The following is a 26,830-nucleotide window of genomic DNA, read 5'->3' on the forward strand; positions in this document are numbered from 1 at the left end:
ACATTGTCACTGCACTTTTATAAAAATGATTTATAAAAATCTTTAAGAAATGCCTTATCCACCACATGGTAAATAAGCGGTTCTAATAACTTTACCCCTGTAATTTAGGATTAAATTAAAAACAGCCAGAATTAAGATTATTTATTTTGTGGTAGCAGATAACTAACTTTCATAAAGTTGACTCACATTATAAAAACAAGACTCTCAAACATTTTCATAAAATGGCGATCACTTTAGTCTTCAGAAATAATTGGAAATTTGGCAACAGTGCATGGAAATTTCTAAATACTATGATTGAATCAACTGACAATTCTGGTGTCTGTGGCGCCATTCACTATATGGCACTATGTATCTCAGTTTGAGGATTACTGTTTTTAGATAACTAATAACCTAATTAACACAAAAATATTTTATTATAACCTAATTTATTATGAAACAGTACTAGCGAAATTAGCAACACAAATTGTACATTTGTATTGCAGATTTTGTAGGTTATGTGAAGAAAAATTATTCAACAATCTTTGAGAATGACTTTAATTGAATATTTTACTTCCTTATCCGAAAACCCCTATTTCGGAGCTGGTTTTGGTTTGTTTGGTTTAGGAGCTGGTGCCGCAATATTGCGCAAGGGCTATCAAACTTCACTTATATTGTTCCGAAGGCATTATATGATTACATTGGAGGTGCCTTGCAGAGACAAGTCTTATCAATGGCTCTTACAATGGATGACAACGAAAGGAGCTCGCCAGACTCAGCATTTAAGCGTAGAAACTAGTTTTGAACAAAGAGATAGTGGGCATGTCAAAACAAAATATGATTTTATTCCCAGTATCGGGACACATTTTTTTAAGTAGGTGGGACAAGAATTGTATTTTTTAGAAATTAGTTTGAATTTGTTAATAGATATGGCTCAACATGGATCAGAGTTGAAAGAACAAGAGAACAACACACATTAGATCTTCATATGGGTATTCCGTGGGAAACTGTTCAATTAACTGCTTTTGGGAGAGACAAGGGAATATATTTTCAAATTCTAGAAGAAGGTGAGATTTTTGTTTTTCGTTTCAATTTTAAGCATTTAACTCCAAATTGGCAAGCATGGAAGGATGAGCTATAGGGTGATATTTTCATATTTATAAGAAAATACTTACTAATCTTGTTAGCTAGACAGATGGCACTTAAACAGCATGAGGGAAAAACATTAATGTACACTGCAATGGGTACTGAGTGGAGGCAGTTTGGGCACCCGAGAAAGAAAAGACCAATATGTTCAGTTGTATTGGATGATGGCATTAGTGAAAAAATTTTAAAAGACTGTCAGGACTTTATTGAAAATCCATCATGGTATACTGAGAGAGGCATTCCATATAGAAGAGGTAGATTAAACTTGAACAGGAAAAACCTCGGTTTATTTATAAAAACATTATTTCAAAATTGTTTTAGGATATCTTCTTTATGGGCCTCCAGGTTGTGGCAAGTCCTCTTATATAACAGCATTGGCTGGGGAATTAGGTTTTTCCATATGTGTGCTAAATTTATCTGAAAGAGGACTTTCTGATGATCGGTTAAATCATCTACTCAGTGTTGCTCCTCAACAAAGTATTGTTCTTCTTGAAGATATCGATGCAGCTTTTGTGTCAAGAGAAGACACAGAACAACAAAAAGCTGCCTATCAGGGTTTAAATAGGGTTACCTTTAGTGGCCTTTTAAATTGTTTAGATGGGGTTGCAAGTACAGAAGCCAGGATTGTATTTATGACCACAAACTATATCGAAAGGTAATAGGTAAATTAGGATATATATATATAATGGGGATATTTCTAAAATTTAAATTTGCAATTATTTTATTTTTTATTTTGTTTAAAATGTTGATAAGTAATTTGGTTAATTGCAAAATTTTATCATAATCAGTCTAACCTTCCCAACTATTAAATGCAAAATTTAAATAAAACAATATACATGAGGTTTGTGACTGCCTGATATCCTCATTTGTGTTGGAAAAGATTCAATTGTAAAACTATTTTAAGAAATCAGTATTTTTTTTAAATATATATATATATATATATATGTTTAATAGGTTATAGAAGCATTTTTCATTAAATGCAGGTTAGATCCAGCTTTGATCCGGCCAGGAAGAGTCGATCTTAAAGAGTACATTGGTTGGTGTTCAAAAAATCAAATTGAAAGAATGTTTCTTAGATTTTACAGAAATGAGAAGCAGAGCTTGGCAATTGATTTTGCGAATAAAGTTACCTCAGAAAATAGATATGTCAGTCCAGCTCAGATACAAGGTTTCTTTATGTTCCATAAACAGTCAACAGTAGAAGCAGTTCTGAATGATTATAAACTTATATGGAATCTTTAGTTACTAAGTCTAAAATTTTGGTATTGAATTTTAATAAATTTTTATTTGTTTTGAATTGGATTTGTTATTTTTTCTTTCCTGATCCTTTCTTTTTACTCTTTTTATCTTTCTTTTTCCGGTATTTTCCTAAACCACGCCTAACCATTGTCCCTCTCCACCAAGCTTGTATTTTAGTTGCAGCTCTTTCTCTTTTTTGATTTTCTTTAATTTTTTCGTCCCTTTGAAGTTTATAAGTCTTGAACTCATCCATTTGATTCTGACGCTTCTGCAACTAACGGAAAACGAAATTGTCACCCTTGGCATCAAAATATGGAATATGTATATTACTAGAACTGCTAGTGTTGCAATTTTTTCGTTTTGTTGGCTCCTCTTATTGTGCATTTCGTTTATTTTATGCTGTAGATTTGCAACGTCAGTCTCATATTTTGTTGTCCATTTCGTCGTTTCCTCTTGCAAATCCTGTAATTAAAAATATTACCTAGTAAATGTATGGAGTACATTAATTATAGTAATCTTCATAATAATGGAATATATACCTTTTCCGATTCATTGTAAATATTGGAAATTTCTTGATGCACCCTTTCTTCTTTAGTGAAATCGTGTTGTTTATCGATAATGGTTTGCTTTTTTTCATTTTCCCTATTCCCAAGACTGTGTTGCGTTAACTCTAATCTTGCCGCTTCCCAACTTTGCAGATATACATTCTTAATTTCAAATTCAGTTTGAAAGTCCTAAAATTAATAGATTTTTTTCTTGTATGGATTTTCCGCCGCAGGTGCCCGATTTCGGTTTTCTCAGAAGTAAGAAGTGAGCTGAAAAGTTTCCGTAAGGTATTTAAATCCAAGATGTGTTAGTCATTTAAACGATTTTCGCGAAAAGCTAATATACACAGTTCTCAGAAAATGATAGACACGCCAATTTAACTTTTGAATCCATCTATATATATGGAAAACCACCGAAAATACAAAAATACTTATTTAACTAGGAAATACATGAACATCAAAGTAGATAATACGCTGAATATCGTTGAAAATTTGAAAGGCTTTTTGTAGTAATATCCATTCATTCATTCTCTCAATTTTTGACCCTGCTACTACGCCAATTCCATAATTTCACACTAACATCGGGAGTAGTAGTTTGTCAATTGGAGTAACACGAAGTAAAATGCACACACAATCCGCTCTTTAAATTACTTGAAAAACTCAAAAGCCAATATGGAATATTGGTTGGTGCAGTAAACAAAAACTATTTCTATTTAATTAATTCAGTTCTATATTTGCTTTAAAATGTCATTAAATGTAAAAGAAGAATCGTCAATGCCTTAAAATATGAGTTGGACCAAAGTATTGCCAGAGGTAAATTAAAAGTTCCTTAGAATTTTACGTAGAATACAAATCTGTAATTTCTGAAAACATTCGTTCATTTCTATTGGAAATTATTATACATTATGGTTCTTAATAGAATTTTTTCGAAAATTCGACTATAAAATTTCAAGTACCTTCACTCTGTATAACTTTTCCTTTCTTGTAGATATTGTTTACATCACCAAGCAATTACTTTTTTATGATTGTCGAGTTATTTATTGCAGAAATTCCTAAAAAGTTTTGATGTGTTCAATAGTAGTGGGAGATATAAAGTTTACAGGGTGTATAAGATGTACAAATCCATTTCAAATGTATTTTATTACTATAAACGACCCCTATTTTATATCATTATTTTTGTATTATTTCGTTAGTATTTGCGACTAATTATGCCTTATTAAAACAAAAACACCTCAGACACCAAAACACAAAAAATAACTTTTGGAAATATAAAAAAAAACAGCTGTGATTAATTATGCCTTTGCTAGAGGACGGATACATTACAGATCAAAAATACTCAAAAAATAAATTTAGAAACCATAAGTAACATAAGTGAAAATGTAAATTTTTATAAATTTTTGAAAATATTACAAAAACAAAGACACAAAAAACATCGGCGAATATGTGAAAATGTGACTAATATTTGGTACTAGCTAATTGAAGCCATTGCCGATCACTTTGTTGGAAAGGTGTGCAAGACACTGAAATACGAATTTGTTCATATAGCGATAAATAATTTCAGCTTCATATCTTTACATTTCCAGTGAAGTAATCGATTTTAATTTCATTTTAATCAAATATTCTAATTTATTATCCCTACATACCCGAATGCTGTCTTTCATCTTTCCAATTTTTCGCATATAATTATCAATATCATCTTGAAATGCACATTCTTCATTTCTCGACAATCTTTGCAATTCTAGCAGTTTTTTACCAAGTCTCTTGTTTTCCTGGATTACCTTCCAGTTATTAATATGAGTTTTTTTAAAATTTTCTAACAATTTTAATAATTCTTCGTAACTCCCCTTGGAATCAATTTCTCCATAAATTTCATTCAACTTGAACTCGACGAAGTTGTAATCTTTCTGAGCATCTGTTAAATTGGCTCGATCTTTTATGATTTCAGAACACAAATTAATTTGCTCCATGGTCAACGAAGGGGTCCTCAAAATTATTAATTCGTTCAACGCTGCGTTCAAGCAATATTTTATAGTTTCTTTCGACAATTGCTCAGGTAACATAACTACAAGCGCATATGACTACGATACCTAAAAGTTAATGGACATTATTTAATCAATATCAACTTTTGGTGTCTATGGGTTTCTTAGGTTACGCCATATTTTCTATTATAAGTTCAAATGCGTTGATATAGTCGGATTAGTACATTGCAGTATTTATTATTCTAAATTCTCATTTTCTAAACTCATTAAACCTATTTATACGTGGAGCACACGTCAAATATATCCTGTTCTTTTATATAACTTCAATGTCATTGTACAATGTAAACCAAAATCGAAATTTAAAATATGCTATATGTTTTATAGATAAAAATTATATATAGGATACCCAAAATGGAGGTAATGGAGGATAGAAGAGGATATGCAAGATAATGCAATAAGTTTGATAAATGCTATTTTGATTGATTGAGGCTAATTTTTGATTGAAAACTAATGGTTCTAGAAAAAGTGTAGTTATGTAGGTATATGAACTTCTTCAAGTCACCATATTATAGAAATGTGTTCATTTAATCCTTCATAATGACAGTCTGACAATCAATCTTGTCATAAGTAACTCATATTTTAAAACATTCAGCAGGAAATAATTTAGATATTATGTCCAGAGTAGTACAAAGAATAGTAGCAGTCCCACTGCACAAAATAGAAGTCGATCCCTACGAATACAGAGCTCCAAGACCTGCAGAGGCGAGAAATACAATTTTTGACCGCCTGAATGCCAGCGGTTTGTTTTGCTTCTGGTTTATGATTGTTTTGTTAGCCTTTACATTATCTTTGGCAATATCTGTACTGGCTGTTGCCTTGGCTAGAATTCGTTGCAATATAAAACAGTAAGCAATATTGGTTTTTATTGAGATATCTGAGATTTTTACTTATGCCTTACCTATTTGGTATGCTGTAGATCATAATACCATACTATAATACAACAAAAAATGTGATGCTGAATATCGAACATTATATTAATTTAAACTATCTTTTTATTTTCAATATTGTTTACTACAAAATGTCTCATACACACAAGACATACAATTACAACTGTGTGTTAAAAAGTGTTAAAAATAAATTAAAACTGTTACATAAATGCAAATTATGAAATGCTCGGGGACCGAATAAAAACAATTCGAAAAGTAAAAATTGCAGCAGCATGTGGTCACTTTAAGTTTGTCATTTAAAATAGAGAGTTCCCTAAATGATATTTCAAAAAAAATGTTTCCTATACTACTTTTAACTAACCAATTTGGATATTCGGAGTCGATAGTCGAGTTATTTTTAAGTTCGAAGATATATTTATGGTGGTTTTGATGAAAAAGTCAGGTTAGAATTTTAAGAAACGTGCTAAATGTTACCATTTTGGTTTTTGAGATAAGCAAACATCTATAGATATTATTAAATTTTACACAAATCTTTTGTTTTCAAGAAAAGACTAAATAATAAACATACAACTTTGGGCAGATCAAAAAAGAGTTCACCCACGTACTTTCTTCCTCAAAGTATCTCGGAAACAAAGCTTTCAGAGAAATATACTACTATATCTTCCTCACTTATCGCTATTTTGAAAATATGTTTCAATAAATTTATTATAAATAATAAAAATATTTCATAAAAGCGTACCATTACAAAAATATCTCTTTTTGTAATGGGACACGCCATAAATGCTTACTGCTAATATTTTGAAATCTACAACTAAAATGAGCTGTTTCCATTTGAGTTTTTAATTATCTTGTATTTATTTACTTTTAAAATATTATTTGTAGAAAATTAATCCCAAATAAATAAGGAAGGCTTTTAGTCGGAGAAATCGATCTACACTTGTCAACAAAAATACAAACATGCATGCATAAAAATATAATATTTTAAAAGTATAAATGGACTGCTCAATACATTCGTTTATATAGTTGTTGTGTCTTGGTGCTAATTCAAAATAGTCCGCATCTACTAACATATAGACAAAGTTGTATCGTAAGCCTATTAACTGTGTATGCTCCAGTCAAAAACAAATTTCGCGATAATTTTGATAAAATGCAACCAACTTTGTCACGAAATCGTTGATGTTTCTGAAAAGCAACTGCAGGGCACGAAATACAAGTAGTGTGATTATAGGATTATTACTCATAACCTCGATTTATTAAATCTAATCTAAATCCCTTCACTTCACTGCATTCCTTATAAATAGTCGAGGAGTTCATAAAAAAGTTAAAATATTTTGTGAAAACCTAAATATGAAGAAGTTTATGATTTTTGCATCGTTTGCGGCCTGTCTGTCCGCATCAGCAGCAGAGAATGATGTGCCTTTAAATGTCAGTATCGCAGATTTCATTTTCACACCTCAGCGCTTGGAAGAATTGAAATATTTTCTAAAAAATACCGAAGTTGAAATATTTAAGTAAGTGAATTATTAGTAAGTTTTGTTAAAACTTTAGTTCAATCTTAAACGTTCAGAGACGAAAACTTCTGGATTTATTCACAATTTTTATTTTCAACTAAAATAATTGGTATATGGAATAATATAAAATGTTAAAATAGGTAGTCTTTTTTCCTATACATAAATATAATCATACATGTATTGTGATTTGTGTTAATCAAAAAGTTATTTAGTCCCGAGTTTCAGTTTAATAAATGAGTATCTGAATAGGTGTAACAACCTGCTGCATATTGTTATCATTTTTCTACAACCATTAGTTTTTGGGTACATTTTTAAAAAATCAGCACAAGTATCTTGCCGTTGGCCAGCAACTTGATGATAAAATGATTTTTTGGAATGCTTTGAAAGTGGTGATTCTACGTCCCAATGTTAATCTTAAGATGAATTAGCTGTATTCCTTTTAGTTAGTAACAACGCGGTTATAATGAATCCATTTTCTTGCTCTTTATTTATGGGAGCTTTGGCTTTTTTATACTTATTTGTTGGCCACTTCAAGATAGCCTCAGGAATTTGCTTTATTATCCGACATTGAAAACGTATTGCTTCAATAATTCTTCAAACGTTTGTTAATTACTTTTTACAAAACTTCTGGATTCCTGCTGCGTCGATTTTTGCTGACGTTTCGCCAATCATCCTGTTGGCTTCTTCATAGCTTGACTGAAACTGGTTCGCATTTTATTCTGTACCTGCTTATATATTGTTTGAGGGGGGGTGCTAATGAGAGGCAGAAATACCGTCTCGGAGGACTGATTCCCAAATTGGTTTGTTAATTCTTTATTGGAAGAAGAATATCCGGAAATTAAAATTATTAACAAAGCAGTATAACACTCAAACGTTGACGGTTATAGAGGTACCAATGGGGAAAAGAAGAATAGCAAGAAGCGTTGTTAAACAATTGTTTTAAAGTTAAAACTATCAGTTGAGATTTACAAAAACGTACTCGTAGTAGTTCCAAAAAACGAGATACACTAGAGCTCACTCGGGGCTTGCAAAGACACTACAGGAAATTCTGGAACAATTCAGAAAAATTAAGGAAGGGAAGGACCATCAAAGCATATGCCAATAAGTCAACTTATAATATACGTGGTGCTTGTGCATTTAGAAAAATAAGTATTAAAAAGCTTTCTATACTACGTTATTGCCGTTCTAAAATGCGAACTTCCGAAAAGCTCCAACTAGTTGAAGAGGTACACCACGTAACAACTACAATTATGGATGTCTTGAAGAAAAGGTCTTTTGATGGTCTGCAGGCATTCGATTTCTCTCTTTTTGACATTATTTGCTGTTTGGGTAGCGAGCTACCTAGAATATTTATGTGACCTAAACCACTTATTGTTACCTGATAGTCATAAAAAAAAAATAACATCACAGTTCAATGATGGTGGTTTTGCCCTATTTTGTTTTACACTTGCATTGATTTCACCTGTGGTATAAGATTCCCATAAATTTTAATTCCATTTCCCTCAGATCAGCAACTATAATTCTGGAAATCAATGAATACGTAGATGCGATATTTGAACAATTGAAGTCGATAATAATTCGTTCAGGATTGGATCCTACTCAACTGTCGGACGAAACTTTAAAAGTGAGTGTTCTGTTTTTCAAAAATTATTCTCCCTTGAACACTTTAATCTTTGTTAGCTATTTCCTACTGGAAAAATTACTTTGACCAATGGATGGCTGCAGGATGTATCATCTCTCTCGCGATACGATGATGCCGAAATTAGTTATAACACCAAAACTAGGAAAGCTACCATCAGCTTACCAATCAATTTTAAGGCTCTTTTGGTAATTGTGTCGGAGAAGGGGTAATGGAATTTCAAACTGCTTCGTTTTTTAGTTTACCTATAATTATCACACCAAGGTGTTGCTGGTGAGTATCAAGGGAAAAGCCATAGGAAAAATTAATAACGTAAACCACATTAGGATTCGACTTTGGCCAAAACTTGTTCGCCCTAGAAAGTTTGTCTATGAAAAATACAGGGTGAGTAAAACCATTCATATGTTAAAAAGAAATAGCGAACTCTTGTATTTATAATGGAAAACTTATTGCAGTCCGTAGTGAACCGCTGATTTATGGTAGATATTTAAAAAAGTTTCATTTTAGTCTTTGAATTTTAAAGATTTAGAGTATAAACTTTTTTTGTCGATATGGGATTTTCAGCCAGTGGTGCAAACAATCCTTCTTGGTCTAGGCGTCAGTGGTATTGCGTTTTTATCTTATATCATTTCTCTTTAAACAGGGTGTGAATTTAAAAATTAAAATTTGAATTTTAAAGTCAACATCTCGGAACATTTTTTCCATTTTGTTGATGCATGTTTATGTAATTTTATTTTCATTTTAAAATTAAAACTAAACAATAACAGATACCGTCTAAACAGCACGAAGTAATATATATGTTGAACTCCGACTGGAATCCTGCACCCGACTGGAATCCAGCAGACGTTTCGCCAAAATCTCACTTGGCATCTTCAATGAAATAAAATAATATATTATGCAACAAGTGCGGTAAACGGCATTTGACTCACGAGTTTATTTGACACGAGCGGAGCGTAGCAGAGCGAGTTTTTAATAAACGAGTGAGTTAAAAAGTTTACCGAACGTGTTGCATACTATATTTTTTCTACAACCGTTAGTTTTTCGGTACATTTCCGCAAAACAACACGAATACATTCACTGTCAGAATTGACAAACGTCAAAATACAAAGCGTGGTAAATATCTCCGAAAACATCCGATTGTTCCCAAAGCCGTGCGTTAAAATCCCGGAAATGTCCGAAGTGGCTCGGATTCATGGGAAACGAAATTGACAGGGTAAAGTGACGATTCCCGCATGCTAGATCGGTGGGTAATTAGGTATTTTACAGACGGGAGTAGAAAAACCTAATTTCATTATACTCTAATATTTCCATAGCAATGTAAATATTAAAAATTGGCAAAAATATTCAGAGGTTCTAACTTAGTGATTCACACCTAAGGAACAAGACTCCCCATCTTTTCCAAACTTTCCGCGACCCTGTGAAATAGAAGGGGTTTACCAGAAAAATCTTAAACCATTGGTACGTAGGCGAACGATGCTCTTTGCGCCACTAGCTGAAAATTTAATATCAGAACGGAAATGTCGAAGTTATAGTTTCCTCGAATGTTCCCTTTACAGCTTTAATAGGTATAAAAATATAATATACATAATATGTAAGATTTATAACATACAATATAATATATATAATAATAGAAAAACAAAGATACATTGTTAATCAAATAGGATAACGGTTTCAAATTTAGGTATAAAGGTGAAAATCCAAACTTATACAAACTTACTTGTATTCACAAAAACAATTGGTATCTTATCGCGAAATTAATATAAAGCATATCTCAAAATGTAACGTTCGACAGGACTTCATTAATATTTAACTCTACAGCTTAGTCGCCGGATGAAAATCTTAAAAGCAATTCGGCTACCGTCAAAATTCAAATAGACTTTTTTTTACAGTCACTGACTTCACCCTCACCTTTGTTTTTTCTTCTTGTTCATTTCTCACATTCTACAGTTGTTATGATTATGATTATCTGCTTCCATTCATTGCATCCTTGCAAAAAGTTTGACCATTATAAAATGTGTTATATTTGGTACCGTTTTTTGTATAGATATTTGTATTTTTAGTAGTATGAAAGAACATATACAAAAAATGTCCATTCATACTTACATTTTGTCCATAGTAGTGCTTTTCGGAAAGCTAAGTATTCTGCCACACTGGTGTGAAATTTTACTATAATACTATAACACTATTCGTGCATATGACAAATTAAAAACGAAAAAAAGTTACAGTTACATTGAGTGATGGAAACTCTATTAACTCTAAATTTAGAAAGGATAGTTGTATAAAATTATACGAGTTATTTTTTAAAAACATGTATTTGTCAAATGAAACCTATTTCCCAACAGTAAAATAAGCGAAAATGTAAGGAGAATGTTTTTTTTTTGTAATAATCGAGAAGAAATAAAGTTATCATCAATTTATCTAACGTTAAACAAAATGAAATAAAATGTGCCACTAAAATATGAAGAAGCAACATTGTAATAAGTTTTTTCCAAGTGAGGTATGATATACTAAGGTCCAAAATGTGTGTAGAGAATGCGGACAAGTTAAACTTGATTAATTAATTGTACCCTGTGTTCAATTTATCCTGATAATATTTTAATTGGCTGTAACTTTTTTTGTTTTTAGAAATATCAAGGTAAACAAAAAACAAAATGTAGGGTTAGTAGCCAAGTTTTATTGCATGGGACGCATAAAACAAAACGCTATCCATTTTCTGACATATAAGCCTAGATCGTATTTTTTAAATATATGTATATTATATATGAGTTTAATAGAATATCTTATTCCGATTACAATGATGTATTTTAGTCTACTCGTTTTGGACAAATCGGCAAAAATATGAAATTTTTATGTAATTTCAAAGAGTGCCGTGACTGACTACAACAACAATAATTATTTACAAATTGAAGTAGAACAAAAACACTAAAAACGACAAGACACACTAAAGTTAAAAATTATTTAACTATTCTAAATACTACTGTATGTGACCATCATTTTCCTGAACACCTTTCTTATACACTCTAACTGTATGATGTCTTGCATTTAGTAACGTTTTGGGATTGTGTCTTAACTGATTAATTGCATCTGAAATCCTTTGCCGAAGTTCCACTACATTATTACAAGAAGTTCTGTGCACGTGAATTTTTTATGTGATCCCAAAAGAAAAAATCCAATAAAGTTAAGTTGGGGCTGTTGGCTGGCCAACCCATAATTCCGTCGTTCCCTATCCAACCGCTGGAACATTCCGTGTTAAGAAAATTTTTATCTTGCAGAACATTGTGACCAAGGGCACCGTGTTGCTGCAATATAATCATATAATCAGCGCTTATATATTTAGGGGTTATATTAGTTAACTGGAAATAATTATTTGCAACTCATTGACCGTCAAATAGAACGGTATATATACATATATATATATATACCGATTACCTGATTAACAACTCATACCCAAGTAGGTTAACTAAAAAATTGTTATATAGCACGACCCCACTAAGAGCTCCAAACCCGCGGAACACGGTCGTCCACTCAGATAGCCCAGAAATGGACGATCTGAGATGTTTTTATTTTTCATTGCCATACATTAAAGAATTAACGACCACACTCACAAAAATTCTGAGAGCACAAACAAATATTAAGATAGCATATAAACAAACAAAAACATTGGGGAGTGTCTTTAGCAAACTAAAAGATAAGGATGAGGTACAAAAGAATTCAGAAGTAATTTATAGCATCCCCTGTAATCAGTGTGATCAGGTATACATAGGACAGACATCGCGAGTACTTAAGGATAGAATTACGTCACACAAGAGTGATTGCAGACTCAATAAGAACACCTGTTCATTAGCAACACACTCTAACCAAATGGATCACGATGTTAACTTTGTTGAAACAAAAATTCTCTATAAAGAAAGCAACTACAACAAAAGAGCAATTTTGGAAATGGTGGAGATCTTCTTGGAACCGAAATCGGTCAATAAAAGATCTGACATTGATGGCCTCAGTGTGATCTACTCTAATGTCTTAACTTTACAACCAACCGTCAATCGAATTGCGTTTGCTGATAATAGTGTCGTCACAATGTAATTATAATTTAGAAAAATAGTCCCAAGCCTCTATACATTAGGTGCCTTGTAAACAAAAAGGAGGTAACAAAAGGAAAAAAAAAAAGAAGGGAAAAAAACTGGACGGCTGGCGGTAGTCATATTAATAAAACTTTTCCATCATTTGCGTTTTGCGTTTGAAGTAAAATTCGTTTAAATAAAATGTATCAACAATTTCGTCTAGATGGCTGCCCTCGGTTATAATAATTAACGGTCGTATTTGATTCTTTCTGTTATCCGGATGAGTTTGGTGTTGGCCTATAATGGCATTGTAGCAGTAAGTACTTTAACTAGAAGACTTTAGTATTAAATAACTAAGAGCCGCTTTCATATTGTAGCCCCTGAAGAAGAAAATAAACATTTTCGAAAGCTTGGTGTAGCACAAAAGCCTTTTATTTGAGCCCTCATCAGGACCGATACCCCAATTAACTAAAATTTGTTATATATATATATATATATATATATATATATATATATATATATATATATATATATATATATATATATATATATATATATATATATATATATATATATATATATATATATATATATATATATATATATATTCTCACGTATTGATTCACGGATGGAAAAATGTGATGACACTATACTCCGGGATATCATCCGTTCGCTCGTTGAACTCCGACTGGAATCCTGCAAATCCTGCATCCGACTGGAATCCTGCAGACGTTTCGCCAAAATCTCACTTGGCATCTTCAATGCTCGCGCTCCGAAAACACTTCGAACACTAGGAGGTTATCGGCGGTGCGTGCGATATTTATACTCTGCGCCGGAGATGGTAACGGTGCTGCTTGTGCGTGGGGGGAAGTGGCTCCGCCCCATGAATTGTCGCGTTGTTAATTTCGCACGATCGTAGTTGCGATGTCCCCGTTGGCTGCTGCGCATCGCTCTGCTGTTTGATTATCGTTCTCCACGTGTTGGATAAATGCAGAGCGTCGTCTCTCGTATTGAGGTGTCCGGACTTTTCTATTTCGATGGCCTCTCGTATAATCCTAGTCCTAAAATCAGGAATATTAGCAATTTGTTTGCAAGTGCCGAAATCAATTTTATGGCCTGTCTGATGTTGGTGCTGAAACAAAGCAGATGTTGTCTGTTTGTTTCTTATGGCTAAACGATGTTCCTCGAGCCTGGCTGAAATCCTTCTGTTGGTCTGTCCCACATACGTCAGGCTGCACGATCCGCATGCTACACTGTATACTCCTTGGTTTTCCAAAAAAAAAAAATTACTCTGGAAAACCAAGGAGTATACAGTGTAGCATGCGGATCGTGCAGCCTGACGTATGTGGGACAGACCAACAGAAGGATTTCAGCCAGGCTCGAGGAACATCGTTTAGCTATATATATATATATATATATATATATATATATATATATATATATATATATATATATATATATATATATATATATATATGATGACACTATATTCCGGGATATCATCCGTTCGCTCGTTGAACTCCGACTGGAATCCTGCATCCGACTGGAATCCTGCAAATCTTGCATCCGACTGGAATCCTGCAGACGTTTCGCCAAAATCTCACTTGGCATCTTCAATGCTCGCGCTCCGAAAACACTTCGAACACTCGGAGCGCGAGCATTGAAGATGCCAAGTGAGATTTTGGCGAAACGTCTGCAGGATTCCAGTCGGATGCAAGATTTGCAGGATTCCAGTCGGAGTTCAACGAGCGAACGGATGATATCCCGGAATATAGTGTCATCACATTTTTCCATCCGTGAATCAATATATGAGAATATATATATATATATATATATATATATATATATATATATATATATATATATATATATATATATATATATATATATATATATATATATATATATATATATATATATATATATATATATATATATATATATATATATACATATATATATATAGTTCTATTTGATGCTCAATGAGTTGCAAATAATTATTTCCAGTTAACTTTTGATCTATAAATATTGGACCCAAAATATGCCCATTGATTGGTACCCCTGGGTTTTTATTTTGTGTATTTGTGTAGAATTATTTAAAGACCAATATTGCGTATTTTGTCTATTACAACCATTCTTGTAGTAAATGCACTTTCAACAGTGCATAAAATTATTTTCTCATTACGTCTATTTAAAAAATCCAAACAAAACTACATCCTCCCTTGAAATTGTTCTGCACTTAGTTTTTGAGTTCTACGAAATTTAAATGCATTTTATTTACATTCTTTCAATACTGAGTGGATTTGTCGCTGAGAAATATACTTCATATACTCTAGTAATCGAGGAAGCCGGATGTGCGTCATTGAATCGTAATATGTTTGTCTTATTGTCTTCATTTAAAACATTATGATTTCAGCATAACTTTTTTGAATTTAGTACGATACTGTTTCCAGCCTTGGAAATATCTGTTTTGAAGGAGCTCGGCGCTCTGGATAAAGTCTAATATACTGACGACAAGTTGCGGTTGCACTTTTATTATTCAGAAAGTATACTTGAAGCATATCACTCCTTTCACGGATGCTAAATTCGCGAAAAAACCATTTTAACAATAATTACTTGGACAATAATTCAACCACCAACGTTGTTTACTAATATGTCAAACATAAACATATTTTTATTTGTCAGTCCTTTATAAAAAAAATATGTGCATAAAAAATGCCTATTTTTGCCGATTTGTCAAAAACAAATATATAATATACGTCACTTGGAAAAAAACCTGACTACTAACCCTACATTTTGTTTTTTTGTTTACCTTGATATCTCTGAAAACAAGAAAGTTACAGTCAATTAAAATGTTATCAAGATAAATATAACACACGGTACACTAAAAAAGCCATCAGATTCTATGCTGCATAATATCGAAAAAAAAAACTTCTCTCTGCTTAAGGTCGATTACTGTGAAGTTTACGGGGAATGCCTTGACCGACGTCATTACTAATGCGATGACTGCAGTGTTCACAACAGTCCTTCATCCACTGATAGTTAAAGTAGTAGAAGTCTTCGTCAGATCATCGATAAGCGACATTGTGGAAACAGCGAACAGCATTATATCAAAAATTAGTCAGTAAATGTGTATTTTTTTAAATAAATAAATGTTAGAAGCTTTTTAGAGTCTAATTCTTACCAGGGCTTTAGAGTTCAATTCGATTAATCCATGTTGAAATCAACCAGTATTTCTTAATATAATTAATTTTATTTAATAATCTATATGAGTCTGCAACTCACTGCTTATAATTTAGGTCAAAATTTGTTCAAAGAACAAAGACGTATCAAGGATAAGGCTAGATGACCGCATGCCACATACTGTATATTAAAAACGTCAACCTTAATATGATTTGAAACCTGAATAAATTCTTCCTAAAGATAAAGGTATCGTTTTGATTGCCTCACACGTTGTTTACTATCAGATATAATTAGTAAAAATACAATGTTTTTATATCTGAAAATTTATCATTGATGCAACTTCGTTTTGGCGTTTTGCTACTAGAACATTGTACTCCACTGAATTGAAATGGTAAATAATATTGTGTCGGAAAAGATTTTGTTCAACATGAACAACATAATTTTTTGTCTAATATTTTCCATTGTTCCTTCAACTACATTTGGAGGAAGTAATGAACATTTTTTGCCCCACAATTTATTGAATGGCAATTTAAAAATACCGACTTCGAAAAGTAATTTTTTACTTTTGAAGAACATGTTCGAAGTTATGTATTTCAATGAACTAAGGTAAGACTATTTTATTAAATTCAACTACTATAATAAGATTGTGTTTATTTTAAGGGCGGGCATTATACAGGCCCAAATGAATAATTATACCGATCAAATTCTGGGAAACGTGAAGAAGCTAATAGTTGAGGCCGGATTGGATCCAATGGAATTGTCCCAAGAAGTGCTGGGAGTAAGTAATTGATCTCTCTCTCTCTCTCTCTCTCTCTCTCTCTCTCTCTCTCTCTCTCTCTCTCTCTCTCTTTAGCATTAACAATGATTTACGTTTAAAAATAGTATTTAATTAATCAATTAATTAATCAATTTTCAGTTAGAAAATTTATTTAGCCATCAATTTTTTATTTTGAATTTTTGACATTATAATTTGACACCCCATATGTAGCGGTTATCAATTAAGCAAATCAATATTTTGAAAACCATGTGAAATTTGATTCAAGATCAGTTTAATATTCGAAGAAAAGGTAAAAAAGAAAACAATTAGATACTGTAATGTAAAGTAAATACCGAAAATATCATGAAAACAATTGTAGAATTGCACACCTAATTAATAAGTGATGAGCAGAACAAAGAGGTATTTTCAAAAATATTTTCTCGCTAAACTTTTTTCGACGGCATTTTTTGTTTGGTCTCTGTTTCGCTTGTAATCCATGAGAATTGATAACACAGGTCTACAAAATAAAACATTTTTATTTTGAAAACTGATTTTATATAATTTTGGTATTCTGATTTTAAAAATCACGTAAGGTTTTTTTGCAAAAATTAAAAGAAAAAAACAATTTTTCTAAAATAATTTATTTTTTATTCAGTAAAAAAGTGGAATCTTAGTTAAGATCCTTTTCAGGAATATTTTTGGAATACACTAACCCGTCTTGAGTAAAATATTTACATAACTTTTTTTCGATACTCCGGCAAAAGCTTAATGTGACGCCAGGTACGCCACTAAATGCTTGTCACGAAGTCTGGACGCTAACAATTCGGATGCAATCCTTTGGATGGTGCAAAACCCAAACTAAATCATTTGATTCGCTCTGGTTAAACACTTCGGGCTCTCTGAAATCTGTTGTGAAATCTGAGTCATCTTGGTCGGAATTAGATTCCTCGGATTCTGACGATATGACGTTTTCTAGTTCCTTTGAGGCGGTAGGTATGTACCGGTCTATGAGGAACTGGTCGAATAGCAGAGTCAAGATTTGATAAGCAATTTCTTTTTTATTTGTTCCGTTCTGTTCACTGTGATTCCTGGACTTTCGCCATACCATAGGAACACCAAAGCTTAAACATTTCTTCCTACCTTTTTGTCAGTTTCTTAATGGTTCAACGCAAATGGAACAAATAGTATGAGGAGCCCACGACTTGTCTTGGTTGCCAATTTGTACACCAAAATAAGCGTGGTCTACATTTTTCACAAAAGAAGTTATAGTTTGCATTTGCTTTACTACGACACTACCACAGATACAACAAAAGTTATTTGGATTGTTCACACAATGTCTTTATACGTTCTAGAACACTAGGAAAAAAACGAAGACAACAGTCCCGAACATACCACCATCACGACGACCAATACAACCATACTGCGCATAAGCAGGTTGCAATGCTCTATTGACGCTTCTGCGACAAATCTGTTGCTTTGCAGGGAAATGTAATATTACCCAGTGTTGCCGAATCACATTTAAGTTCATAAAAATCAATTCATTAAAAAATCATGCCTAACACGGAACAAACATTTTTAAGATTAGAGTGTTATAAAAAAAAATGACGTGATAGAGGAAAAATATGGCATTTTTTGGAAAAAGGGCCCCCAAAAATATACCAATATTCAAACATCAAAATCGCTATAGACCTGTGTGGTTTAAATAAGCTAAGGTTTTACCAATTTTCTTTAGTGCGCCGTAAGGACTTTTGCAAATTTTCGGTTATTAATAGCACAATGGAAATCATGGTAAATGGAATAGTTAAATATATTTTTATTAAGAGGATACTAATCTATATATTTTTATATTATTCTTCCATGCACAGCTTCCCCCCCTTGGGTCAGTTACTTTATCTAACGGATGGCTCCAGGAAACCTCCACAATCTCAAGATACAACGATGTGATCATCTCATACAATTCAGAAACAAAAATAATGCAATTAACGTTGCCACTATCTTTTAAAACGCTGTTGGTAAGAACAATAATTTTTTATGCTTAATTCAGGTAGATTAATATATAGTTACTAATTTAGGCAACCTATGATTACCACGCCCAAGCTTTGCTGTTGGGCGTTTCGGGAAAAGTTAACGTTAAAATTACGAATGCCAGAATGGACTTGACTATGGGCTTTAATTTCAAAACATACCATGCTTTTGTGGACAAAGCCGACGTAAGGGACACGGGGTTAGTATACACATACAATAATTCTAAGTGAATATTGAAGGATGAGGTAGGAAATGAGATTTCAGATCTCAATGGTATAGTTTCAGAAGACTGAGGCGTTGAAATTATAAAAATAAGGTTTTAGCTTGATGTCGTTTTTAGAATCAGAGGAGTAAAAACATAACATATAAAAATAACAAGAGCGTTTTGAATGAAGTGTTCTAGTACAAGATTTAAATAGGAACAGGGATACTTTGCTTTACAATGGCAAATGCGAATACACACAGAAAAGACTTCAAAATATTGTTGTTGAAATTAACATTCTCTCAAACCTCGTTGACTAGTATAAGGAGCTTACATTTTTTGTACTTAGGTCGATTAGTCTTCAGTTCACTGGTAATGGTCTCGTGGATTGGTTAATCGACCTTATGAGCGGAGTAATAACCACATTTTTCAAAGGAATAATCCTTACTATTGTCGATCTGGTCATCGCGCACCCGATTCAGGACGCTGTCGGACAAATCAATGACGTCATCGACAGTATATTACACCCGGAGGTACCACCCAATATGGTTTATACTTTATAACTTAAAACACGTCGTGTTGCGTTATTCATATTTTAAGTTTTAAAAAGTATGTGTTGCAAATAATAAAGCATTGTACCAACAAATTCACTGCTTGCCATGTGGGTGTTTCTTGTTTAAAAAAAAATTCTAACTTAGGGCCCATCCTTGCCGACATTGCATTTCGTTTTCATTTGGATCTCTTTTACTTAAGTTAAGTGTTAACGTCAATCAGAAGATTTGTAAACAGTATTACAGCCACCCGTGGAATTTTCCTTGAAAAATATTTGTACCTTTCTTTTCCGTCAGCCATGGTATAATTTTCTGGCAGTGATGTGAAGTTAACCATAATCTTACTTGTTCCTGGTCCTTCAGGTACGAAATACAAAAGCTGTAAATGTACATGGTCGATAACCGAAGAGTTTTATGTGTTTCCAAATAAAGTCAATGTAATTCAAGGTTTGGGTGTTTGGGATTTCGATGAGTGACCCGTGCGCTCGATAAATCACTACACAAATTTCTTGATAAACGATTTTTTTTAATTGATGAAAATAAATTACATTTTCTAAAGAAAACAAAGGACTAACATTCTATAAATTAATTAACATAGCCCGGTAGATGAATGTTGACTCTTAACTCTTTTTCGCGACTTCTTGCCAGAGAGACTCATCGAACTGTATCCAACTATTTTCGCCGGTCTGGATCGGCATCTGATCAAAGCATTCCAGGGGCCGGCGGCCTACGATGGACTCGCGAAGCCGGGTCACTCGCCTACTATGTTGCGTACATAGTACCGAACATTAGGTCTAGTGGAAAAATAGACAAAAGAAATACCTTGAAGAAAGTTTTACTTGGATTTGTATTGTAAGGCACAATGTCCACTATGTCCTCTAAATTATCGATTTTTGGAGTGGATCCTATTAAAATTGGACTTCATCTTCCACAAAACATTTCTACATCATAATTTAAATACAATTATATACATGTGCCATCTTCCACAAATAATTAACACTGACGAAGGTAAAATTATTGTAAAATGTGCCTGCCACCCTTCGAAAGTAGTAGGTGCACAATATAGAATATCTGTTACTGTGGACCTTTATTCGTTGTTGAAATTAATGTAACTCAAATGACTGGAAGTTGCCATTTTGGCCCACATTGGAATTCTCTAAACTGCCGACGCCCTGCAGACGCACACGTGTTTTTTCGTGGTATTTTTATTAACTGGCGGCTGGTAATAGTGAAAACTGGTACATTTAGTGACTGCACCAACTTTCGAATGCACACCGCGAGGTTTTTTTTAATCAGTTAACAACATTTTTGAGATTTTATGGTTATCTTTTACAACTTCAATTAAAATTTTGCAAAAATTTTTATTTCTGCAAAATAAAAAAAACACTTTTTTTGTAATTGTTTTGAAATCTCACTCATTTTTTCCTTCTACTTTAACCGTGTTTTGTGTAAAATTTCCGTTTGCAAGGATATTCCACTCAGGAATTTGAAAAATTATCTTTTAGAAAATACCTTAGTTTCTTATAAACATTAATTAATTAAGAAATTATCAAGTACGCAATATGGCGTCGGCTGCCGACGTCGGGGCGCCTATGACCAAGTAAGTGTTACGTCAAAATGCTTGTTAGGATTTTTTGAATTTGTTAAAATTGTTGAATACATATAAGTAGAATAATATCTCCCTTCTTAGAACAATTTAGAAAAAAAGAATTATTCTCAATTATATAGGTGTTGCTATTGGGAAAATATAAAAAATATTTTAAAAAACGTGTTTTTCTTTTATCTGGTATCCTATCCTCCATCCTCATGTTTTATAATATCAGAAATGTATAGCTCAAATTTCAGTTAAGCAAGTAAGCAACTATTTCATACGGGGGATTTTTCGAAGTCTTGCCAACTGGACGAAACTTAAACTCTATCTTCACTGATTTTTTGAATAGGAACCACCTTGAATCTACTTTATTGCTTTCTGCCATCTGCTACTTTTGTTAAACTTTCCATGTATTCCTGGCGACTCAGGTTTTTCCGTTATATTCGTTTTTATTAGTCATATACAAAAATACGTTAACTTATCGATATAATAATAAATTTGTCTTTATTAAAAATAAAAAAATTGTGATCTAGATGAGCACTGAATATAAAAGCGAAGTATGACAATTATGTTTTTAATATAAGTATGGGTAATATCAAGTGTTTTATATCATTACGACATGAAGTATCTAAAAATTTATAACAAAGTTTTATAATAAGCTTCTCTCATAGGTGTTAATACTTTTCCAAATAACCGACTCAAATATTTTCTTGAATATTTCCAGCCTCTAATTCTACCCACAAGTTGTCAAATTTGGCATAAAACTTTAAAAATTTTAGCAATATGCAATAAATAAAAACCATATAACAGAGGATGTTAAAGATGATTTGTTATTAATCTCCACCTAAAACGCAATATAAAATTCTTATTAGTATTATCAATATTTATAATACTTGAACACTTGTTTTTTATTGCGATAAGGAGGTACTTGGCAGAACAATGTGACAGTTGGCGATAATGCAAATATATCTTAAAATCGAACAACGCAAGGGTTTCGTTTGACAAAAATTCTATTCGCCATGAAGTTGATATTCGCGTTTCTGGCTCTCGTTTCTACTTCTTTGGCCCACATTTTCCCTCTTGATGGAGTTAGGGGAAGTCTTATTTCGCACTTGGACTTGAGGGACGCATTAGAAAAAGTAGTCAAAAAACGAATTTTGTCTGGATTGAAGAATGAACGCCATGATTTCAAAATGCTTGATGGGTGAGTAGATCTCTCAGATAAAATTATCGAAAGCTTATAGGACCAACGTCTTGTTGTTATGAGAATCGAAATCGTAATATACAGTATGTCCAGATAACAATAGACTGTAGTTGTATCTCGGCATGGCGTGTAGTACGCAGGAGCAATAGTTTAAAATTATTTTTTCGAGTGCTATGACGAAATAAAACTTAAATTATGACGAAAAGTGGGACTAAACCACGAAAATAGCGTCAAATAGCTTTAGAAATATTGCGATATTTTTTTTTTCGTATGTTTTAACAGATTTAACAGATTTTAATATTTTGGTGGCATTTGAAAGAGCGGATGGTCATTTAAATAAAATTTGAAACCATTCAGTTTAAAACAACCATCATACATTGTATACAACGAATAAACATCTTTTTTAATTTTTGAAGTAAGTTATACATAAAATGTTATAATGTTTTAGATTTTTAGCACATTTAACAACTTCAATCGGTCAAGTTACTATAGCGGTAAACAAGAAATGTCTTTTAGCCTTTATTAAGTGGTATGGCTCGTTCCAGACTAGTTTTGAAGCCTGTTTAAAGGACATTATAGGTAATAACATAGGTAGCAGTTCTTTTTCCGCAAATAAAACCGACTTAAAGTCTGCACCACATATTATGAGAGTTCTTTTCTGTTTATGATAATTTCATTTATTATCATTTTCTGATGAGGATGGCGCGATACGATTTTTAGAACAGTTGGTTGAATGTTGATATGTTAAAATATAAATATCTTATTACGATAGACAGGAAAAAATATTGTAAAACCACATTGTTTTCTCACATAACATTCATTATATTTTTTTTACAAATTTGGAAATTTGTGACGCAATACTAATTTCATTTTATTTTTGATTCTCATTTATCTTTCTTTCCTTCTCTTTAAAATTTGTTTGCTGAACAAAGAATTCCCATTCAATTTTGCCTCATTTGGTTAGTTTTGGTTTGGTTAGTTTACTTTATTTGCTGCTTGTCACATAATCATTAACCGATTAGGTTAGTGAAACTTACTTCAAATATGAAAAAATTCGTTATTTTTCTGTTTTGATTGGTTCTGAAATTTATATAGTCTAAGATCCGATTCAAGAACAACACCCCTCATTCTTTTCCATGATAAAATATTTTCTTTTAATAATAAAACTTGTTGATTAATCAAATGAGAAATGATTGACAGTCTATATCTTAGCAAGACTATTTTTAATTAAAAATTAATTAATTTCATTTTTTTTCTTGGTTACCGTCAGTATTTTTCTTTATAAATTTAGTTTCAATCAAAGAAAAAAAGTGTATAGAAAATGCCATACAATGTTTGACTACCTTTTTTTAGGCAACAATACGTGTCAACCAGGTGTAAACAGGTAATCGGATGTAGTGATTTACCCTCATCCTTTTTCTTTAAAAATTAAATATGTAAATATACAGAATTTTATTACGAACCCTACGATATATGATTGACTTTACAAGTCGTGGCAAAGCTAATGATTGACACGATCTAAAGTTTCAATCATTTCATGTAAAAATAAAGTGTGACTGCGAGCGCTATATCTTTATTCATGTACGGCAGCGAAGGATGTACAATAACAGCTGCGCATAAGACTCTTGCCAGAAAGAGAAAGGCGTGTGTTTAGTTCTCTGTGTATAAGACAAAGATAAATATATTCCCCCACTTAAAATTATTTTGGAGCCTTTATTTATAAAGAAAAATACCCACGGTAACCAAGAAAAAAAATGAAATTAATTAATTTTTAATTAAAAATAGTGTTGCTAAGATATAGACTGTCAATCATTTCTCATTTGATTAATCAATAAGTTTTATTATTAAAAAAAATTATTTTATCACGGAAAAGAATGATCCGCATCCTCTACTAATACGAGATATTGTTATTATTATTATTATTATAGCGACGATATAGATGTTGCCTATTTGAATGATTTTATGGATGATCTTGTGGCCAATATTGTCATCACCATTGAGACAACCGGCTTAGATAATATAACATTACCGGATCAAGATGATATATCGGTATAATTAAGCTTAAATTGCATATAGATGTCATTTTTAAGGAAATGTTATGCTTGTAGATTGGTGTTGGCAAGCTTAATTTATTAGAAGGTTCCATGAGCGGTTTAAACACCATGACAAGGTACGAAGATGCAACGCTTACGTACAACAGAGATACTAACAAAGTTGCTTTTGAGATGATTCTACGTTTCCAAGAAATTGCTGTAAGTTGATTAGTGAAATATTCTACATTACACTACATACTGCATATAGATAGGTATCCGATGGCCGAGAGTGGTTCAAATCCCATGTTAGTTATTGTAATGCTATATATTTCAATATTATAAAGATCAAAATTTTTTAAATTATATTTTTATAAGTTTTTTTGAATTTTTGCTGTTCTTTATTACTAAAAAACAATCATTTTTACGATAATTGACCTTGACTCGACAGTGATTTGTAAATTTCTTTTGTTTTAATCTCGAAAACTTCTTATATGATAATCATATTATGTATATTATAAAACTCCTTTATATGTTTGGTTAATTGTGGTTAATACATTTCTTTTACTGTGTTGTGTGTCGAGTTGGAATCAAATATATTTGAAGATTTATCCAATTTATAACACTCCGTATATTATGGTAAATCTTAAAATCCATCACTATTAGTGACAAAAGATTTTTTTTTAGTTTATTTACAAGTATCACTCCAAGGTTCTCTTTATTAGTTCTACTGGACATGTTCACGGAACGGTATCAAAGGCAAAAATTCATGTCAAACTTGGATTCGATATGGCTAACTACGCTGCATTCGTGGACACTATTGATTTGAGCAAAACAGGGTAGGCCTAAATTAAAGAAATTTAACTATATAGTAGTATAGTATAGTATATATTATATAGTAGAATCGGAGATTAATGTTGATTTTGTTTTTCAGAACGATCAGCGTTAAATTGTCCGGTAACAGCGGTATCGACTGGTTGACTAATGCTTTTAGCACAATAACCACAACAATTCTGCATCCACTGATACTTAGTATGGTTACGAACGCTGTCAAAGGTCCGATAAATTCATTGGTGGGCAGTATCAATGATGTTATTCAATCAGCGCTAAATCCACAAACATAACCTGGCATTGCCAGATCGTCATGGTTCCAAACCTACAGAAAACTACTAATTCTATATCAGTAATAAAATAAAGTATGTGCGCAGCAAAGCAGCTGTTTTTATTATAACATTCAATATTTATTCAATTATTTATTGATTATCGATCACTCAGCTACAAAAAAAGGAGAAACAAGGAAAAAGGAAACAAATTTTGTTATCATTGTGAGGAACGCAGACTGACACTCTTAGTCCTTCACATAATCAAAAAATAGAATTAGGTTAGGCACGACGACTTTGTGATTTACAAAGCAATCAATTTTTTTTTCCAAGAAAGCTTGTGTAGGCTATTTTAACTTGTATTTATACATACAATACTTACGCGAGCTTTGGACTGTATCCCCGTATTCCAAAAGCATATCAATTTTTTACCCTAATATAACACTTCTCAGAAGAAATTTTCCCATGAATTTTATTTTTTTTAAATACTAAGTTTTTTTTGTCTTTCCACTGCATGATCTTGTCGGGAGTTTTTGCATTTTTAATCTTCCGACTTAACAATTGATAATGAATAGAAGCAAAGCCACATAAGTAATATTTTGTTTTTATAAAAATGTATTCACTATCTGTTTTTTTCCTTCCTGTGAGCTTATTTTTTAACGGATTATGAAAATTTTTGTGTTAAAATGGTGCCATAAAAGTGCCATTAAAAAGTTCTGTTCCCTCTAGGGTGCTATTTCAAAATACTAGGTTAACCTAAACAAATAATAGTTTATTGCATTAAATGCTATTTGCTATTAGACAAGTAAAGAAAAGTTTCATTTACCATTTTTCCCATGATCAGGTGAACCGGTAAATAGTATTTATGATGGTCACAGCCTCCTACACATAAATTTGAAAAATTAAATAAAAATTTGACAAAAAAAAGAGAAAAACCGTCCTAATTACGTAGAATGATCTTCTGAATCCAAAAATTCAAAAAAATATAGGTTGTGCTAGTTAAAATTCCAAAGATACTGTCGTTTCCTCTCAAATCGGAAGAAAAATTGGACATTCAGCCTATATTAACTCTTCCAAATTTCAAATTGCTACATCAAGCCGTTTAAAAGTTATAGAGTGTTCCCACATTCTTGTGTCACCCGGT

At 32.2% G+C, this 26,830-nt stretch overlaps 3 protein-coding genes across 8 annotated transcripts; all 3 read left to right on the forward strand.

Moving 5' to 3' along the window:
* The first annotated feature begins 327 nt into the window (after positions 1 to 327).
* Positions 328 to 16,165, forward strand: LOC132696378 (mitochondrial chaperone BCS1). Of its 6 annotated transcripts, XM_060661171.1 has the most exons (9): positions 328 to 850; positions 904 to 1,043; positions 1,164 to 1,376; positions 1,444 to 1,777; positions 8,850 to 8,967; positions 9,024 to 9,170; positions 9,223 to 9,255; positions 9,309 to 9,366; positions 15,991 to 16,158. In XM_060661171.1, the coding sequence occupies exons 1-8, from the start codon at positions 528 to 530 to the stop codon at positions 9,339 to 9,341; spliced, it is 1,341 nt and encodes a 446-aa protein (XP_060517154.1). In that variant the 5' UTR covers positions 328 to 527; the 3' UTR covers positions 9,342 to 9,366; positions 15,991 to 16,158. The 6 variants fall into 6 exon arrangements, with proteins under 6 accessions (XP_060517154.1, XP_060517153.1, XP_060517151.1 ...); XM_060661170.1 differs by having other exon boundaries at positions 9,223 to 9,366; positions 15,991 to 16,165; XM_060661168.1 differs by lacking the exon at positions 15,991 to 16,158 and adding an exon at positions 11,608 to 11,712 and having other exon boundaries at positions 9,223 to 9,366.
* Positions 16,166 to 16,560: 395 nt separating this feature from the next.
* On the forward strand, positions 16,561 to 21,497 carry LOC132696509 (uncharacterized). The gene is made up of 5 exons (XM_060661368.1): positions 16,561 to 16,832; positions 16,887 to 17,004; positions 18,849 to 18,995; positions 19,056 to 19,207; positions 19,560 to 21,497. Exons 1-5 carry the CDS (start codon positions 16,615 to 16,617, stop codon positions 19,771 to 19,773), a joined length of 849 nt encoding a protein of 282 aa, XP_060517351.1. The 5' UTR covers positions 16,561 to 16,614; the 3' UTR covers positions 19,774 to 21,497.
* An 809-nt stretch (positions 21,498 to 22,306) lies between these two features.
* Positions 22,307 to 25,798, forward strand: LOC132696952 (uncharacterized). Its single transcript, XM_060662133.1, has 5 exons — positions 22,307 to 22,556; positions 24,485 to 24,605; positions 24,665 to 24,808; positions 25,274 to 25,425; positions 25,521 to 25,798. Exons 1-5 carry the CDS (start codon positions 22,372 to 22,374, stop codon positions 25,708 to 25,710), a joined length of 792 nt encoding a protein of 263 aa, XP_060518116.1. The 5' UTR covers positions 22,307 to 22,371; the 3' UTR covers positions 25,711 to 25,798.
* The last annotated feature ends 1,032 nt before the right edge of the window (positions 25,799 to 26,830 follow it).

Source organism: Cylas formicarius, unplaced genomic scaffold, assembly GCF_029955315.1.
Source record: "Cylas formicarius isolate icCylForm1 unplaced genomic scaffold, icCylForm1.1 PGA_scaffold_1__22_contigs__length_36826433, whole genome shotgun sequence".
NCBI classification, from domain to species: domain Eukaryota; kingdom Metazoa; phylum Arthropoda; class Insecta; order Coleoptera; family Brentidae; genus Cylas; species Cylas formicarius.

Bases quoted from the DNA above. Each gene is read 5' to 3' on its own strand.
- LOC132696378 (XM_060661168.1), top strand. From the start codon at position 528: ATGACTTTAATTGAATATTTTACTTCCTTATCCGAAAACCCCTATTTC. The intron at 1,778-8,849 runs GTAATAGGTAAA...CATTTCCCTCAG, and splicing joins ACCACAAACTATATCGAAAG to ATCAGCAACTATAATTCTGG. The intron at 9,171-9,222 runs GTAATTGTGTCG...TTCGTTTTTTAG, and splicing joins TCAATTTTAAGGCTCTTTTG to TTTACCTATAATTATCACAC.
- LOC132696509 (XM_060661368.1), top strand. From the start codon at position 16,615: ATGGTAAATAATATTGTGTCGGAAAAGATTTTGTTCAACATGAACAAC. The intron at 16,833-16,886 runs GTAAGACTATTT...GTTTATTTTAAG, and splicing joins ATGTATTTCAATGAACTAAG to GGCGGGCATTATACAGGCCC. The intron at 19,208-19,559 runs GTTAGTATACAC...TTTTGTACTTAG, and splicing joins GCCGACGTAAGGGACACGGG to GTCGATTAGTCTTCAGTTCA.
- LOC132696952 (XM_060662133.1), top strand. From the start codon at position 22,372: ATGAAGTTGATATTCGCGTTTCTGGCTCTCGTTTCTACTTCTTTGGCC. The intron at 24,809-25,273 runs GTAAGTTGATTA...ATTTTTTTTTAG, and splicing joins TACGTTTCCAAGAAATTGCT to TTTATTTACAAGTATCACTC. The intron at 25,426-25,520 runs GTAGGCCTAAAT...TTTGTTTTTCAG, and splicing joins ATTGATTTGAGCAAAACAGG to AACGATCAGCGTTAAATTGT.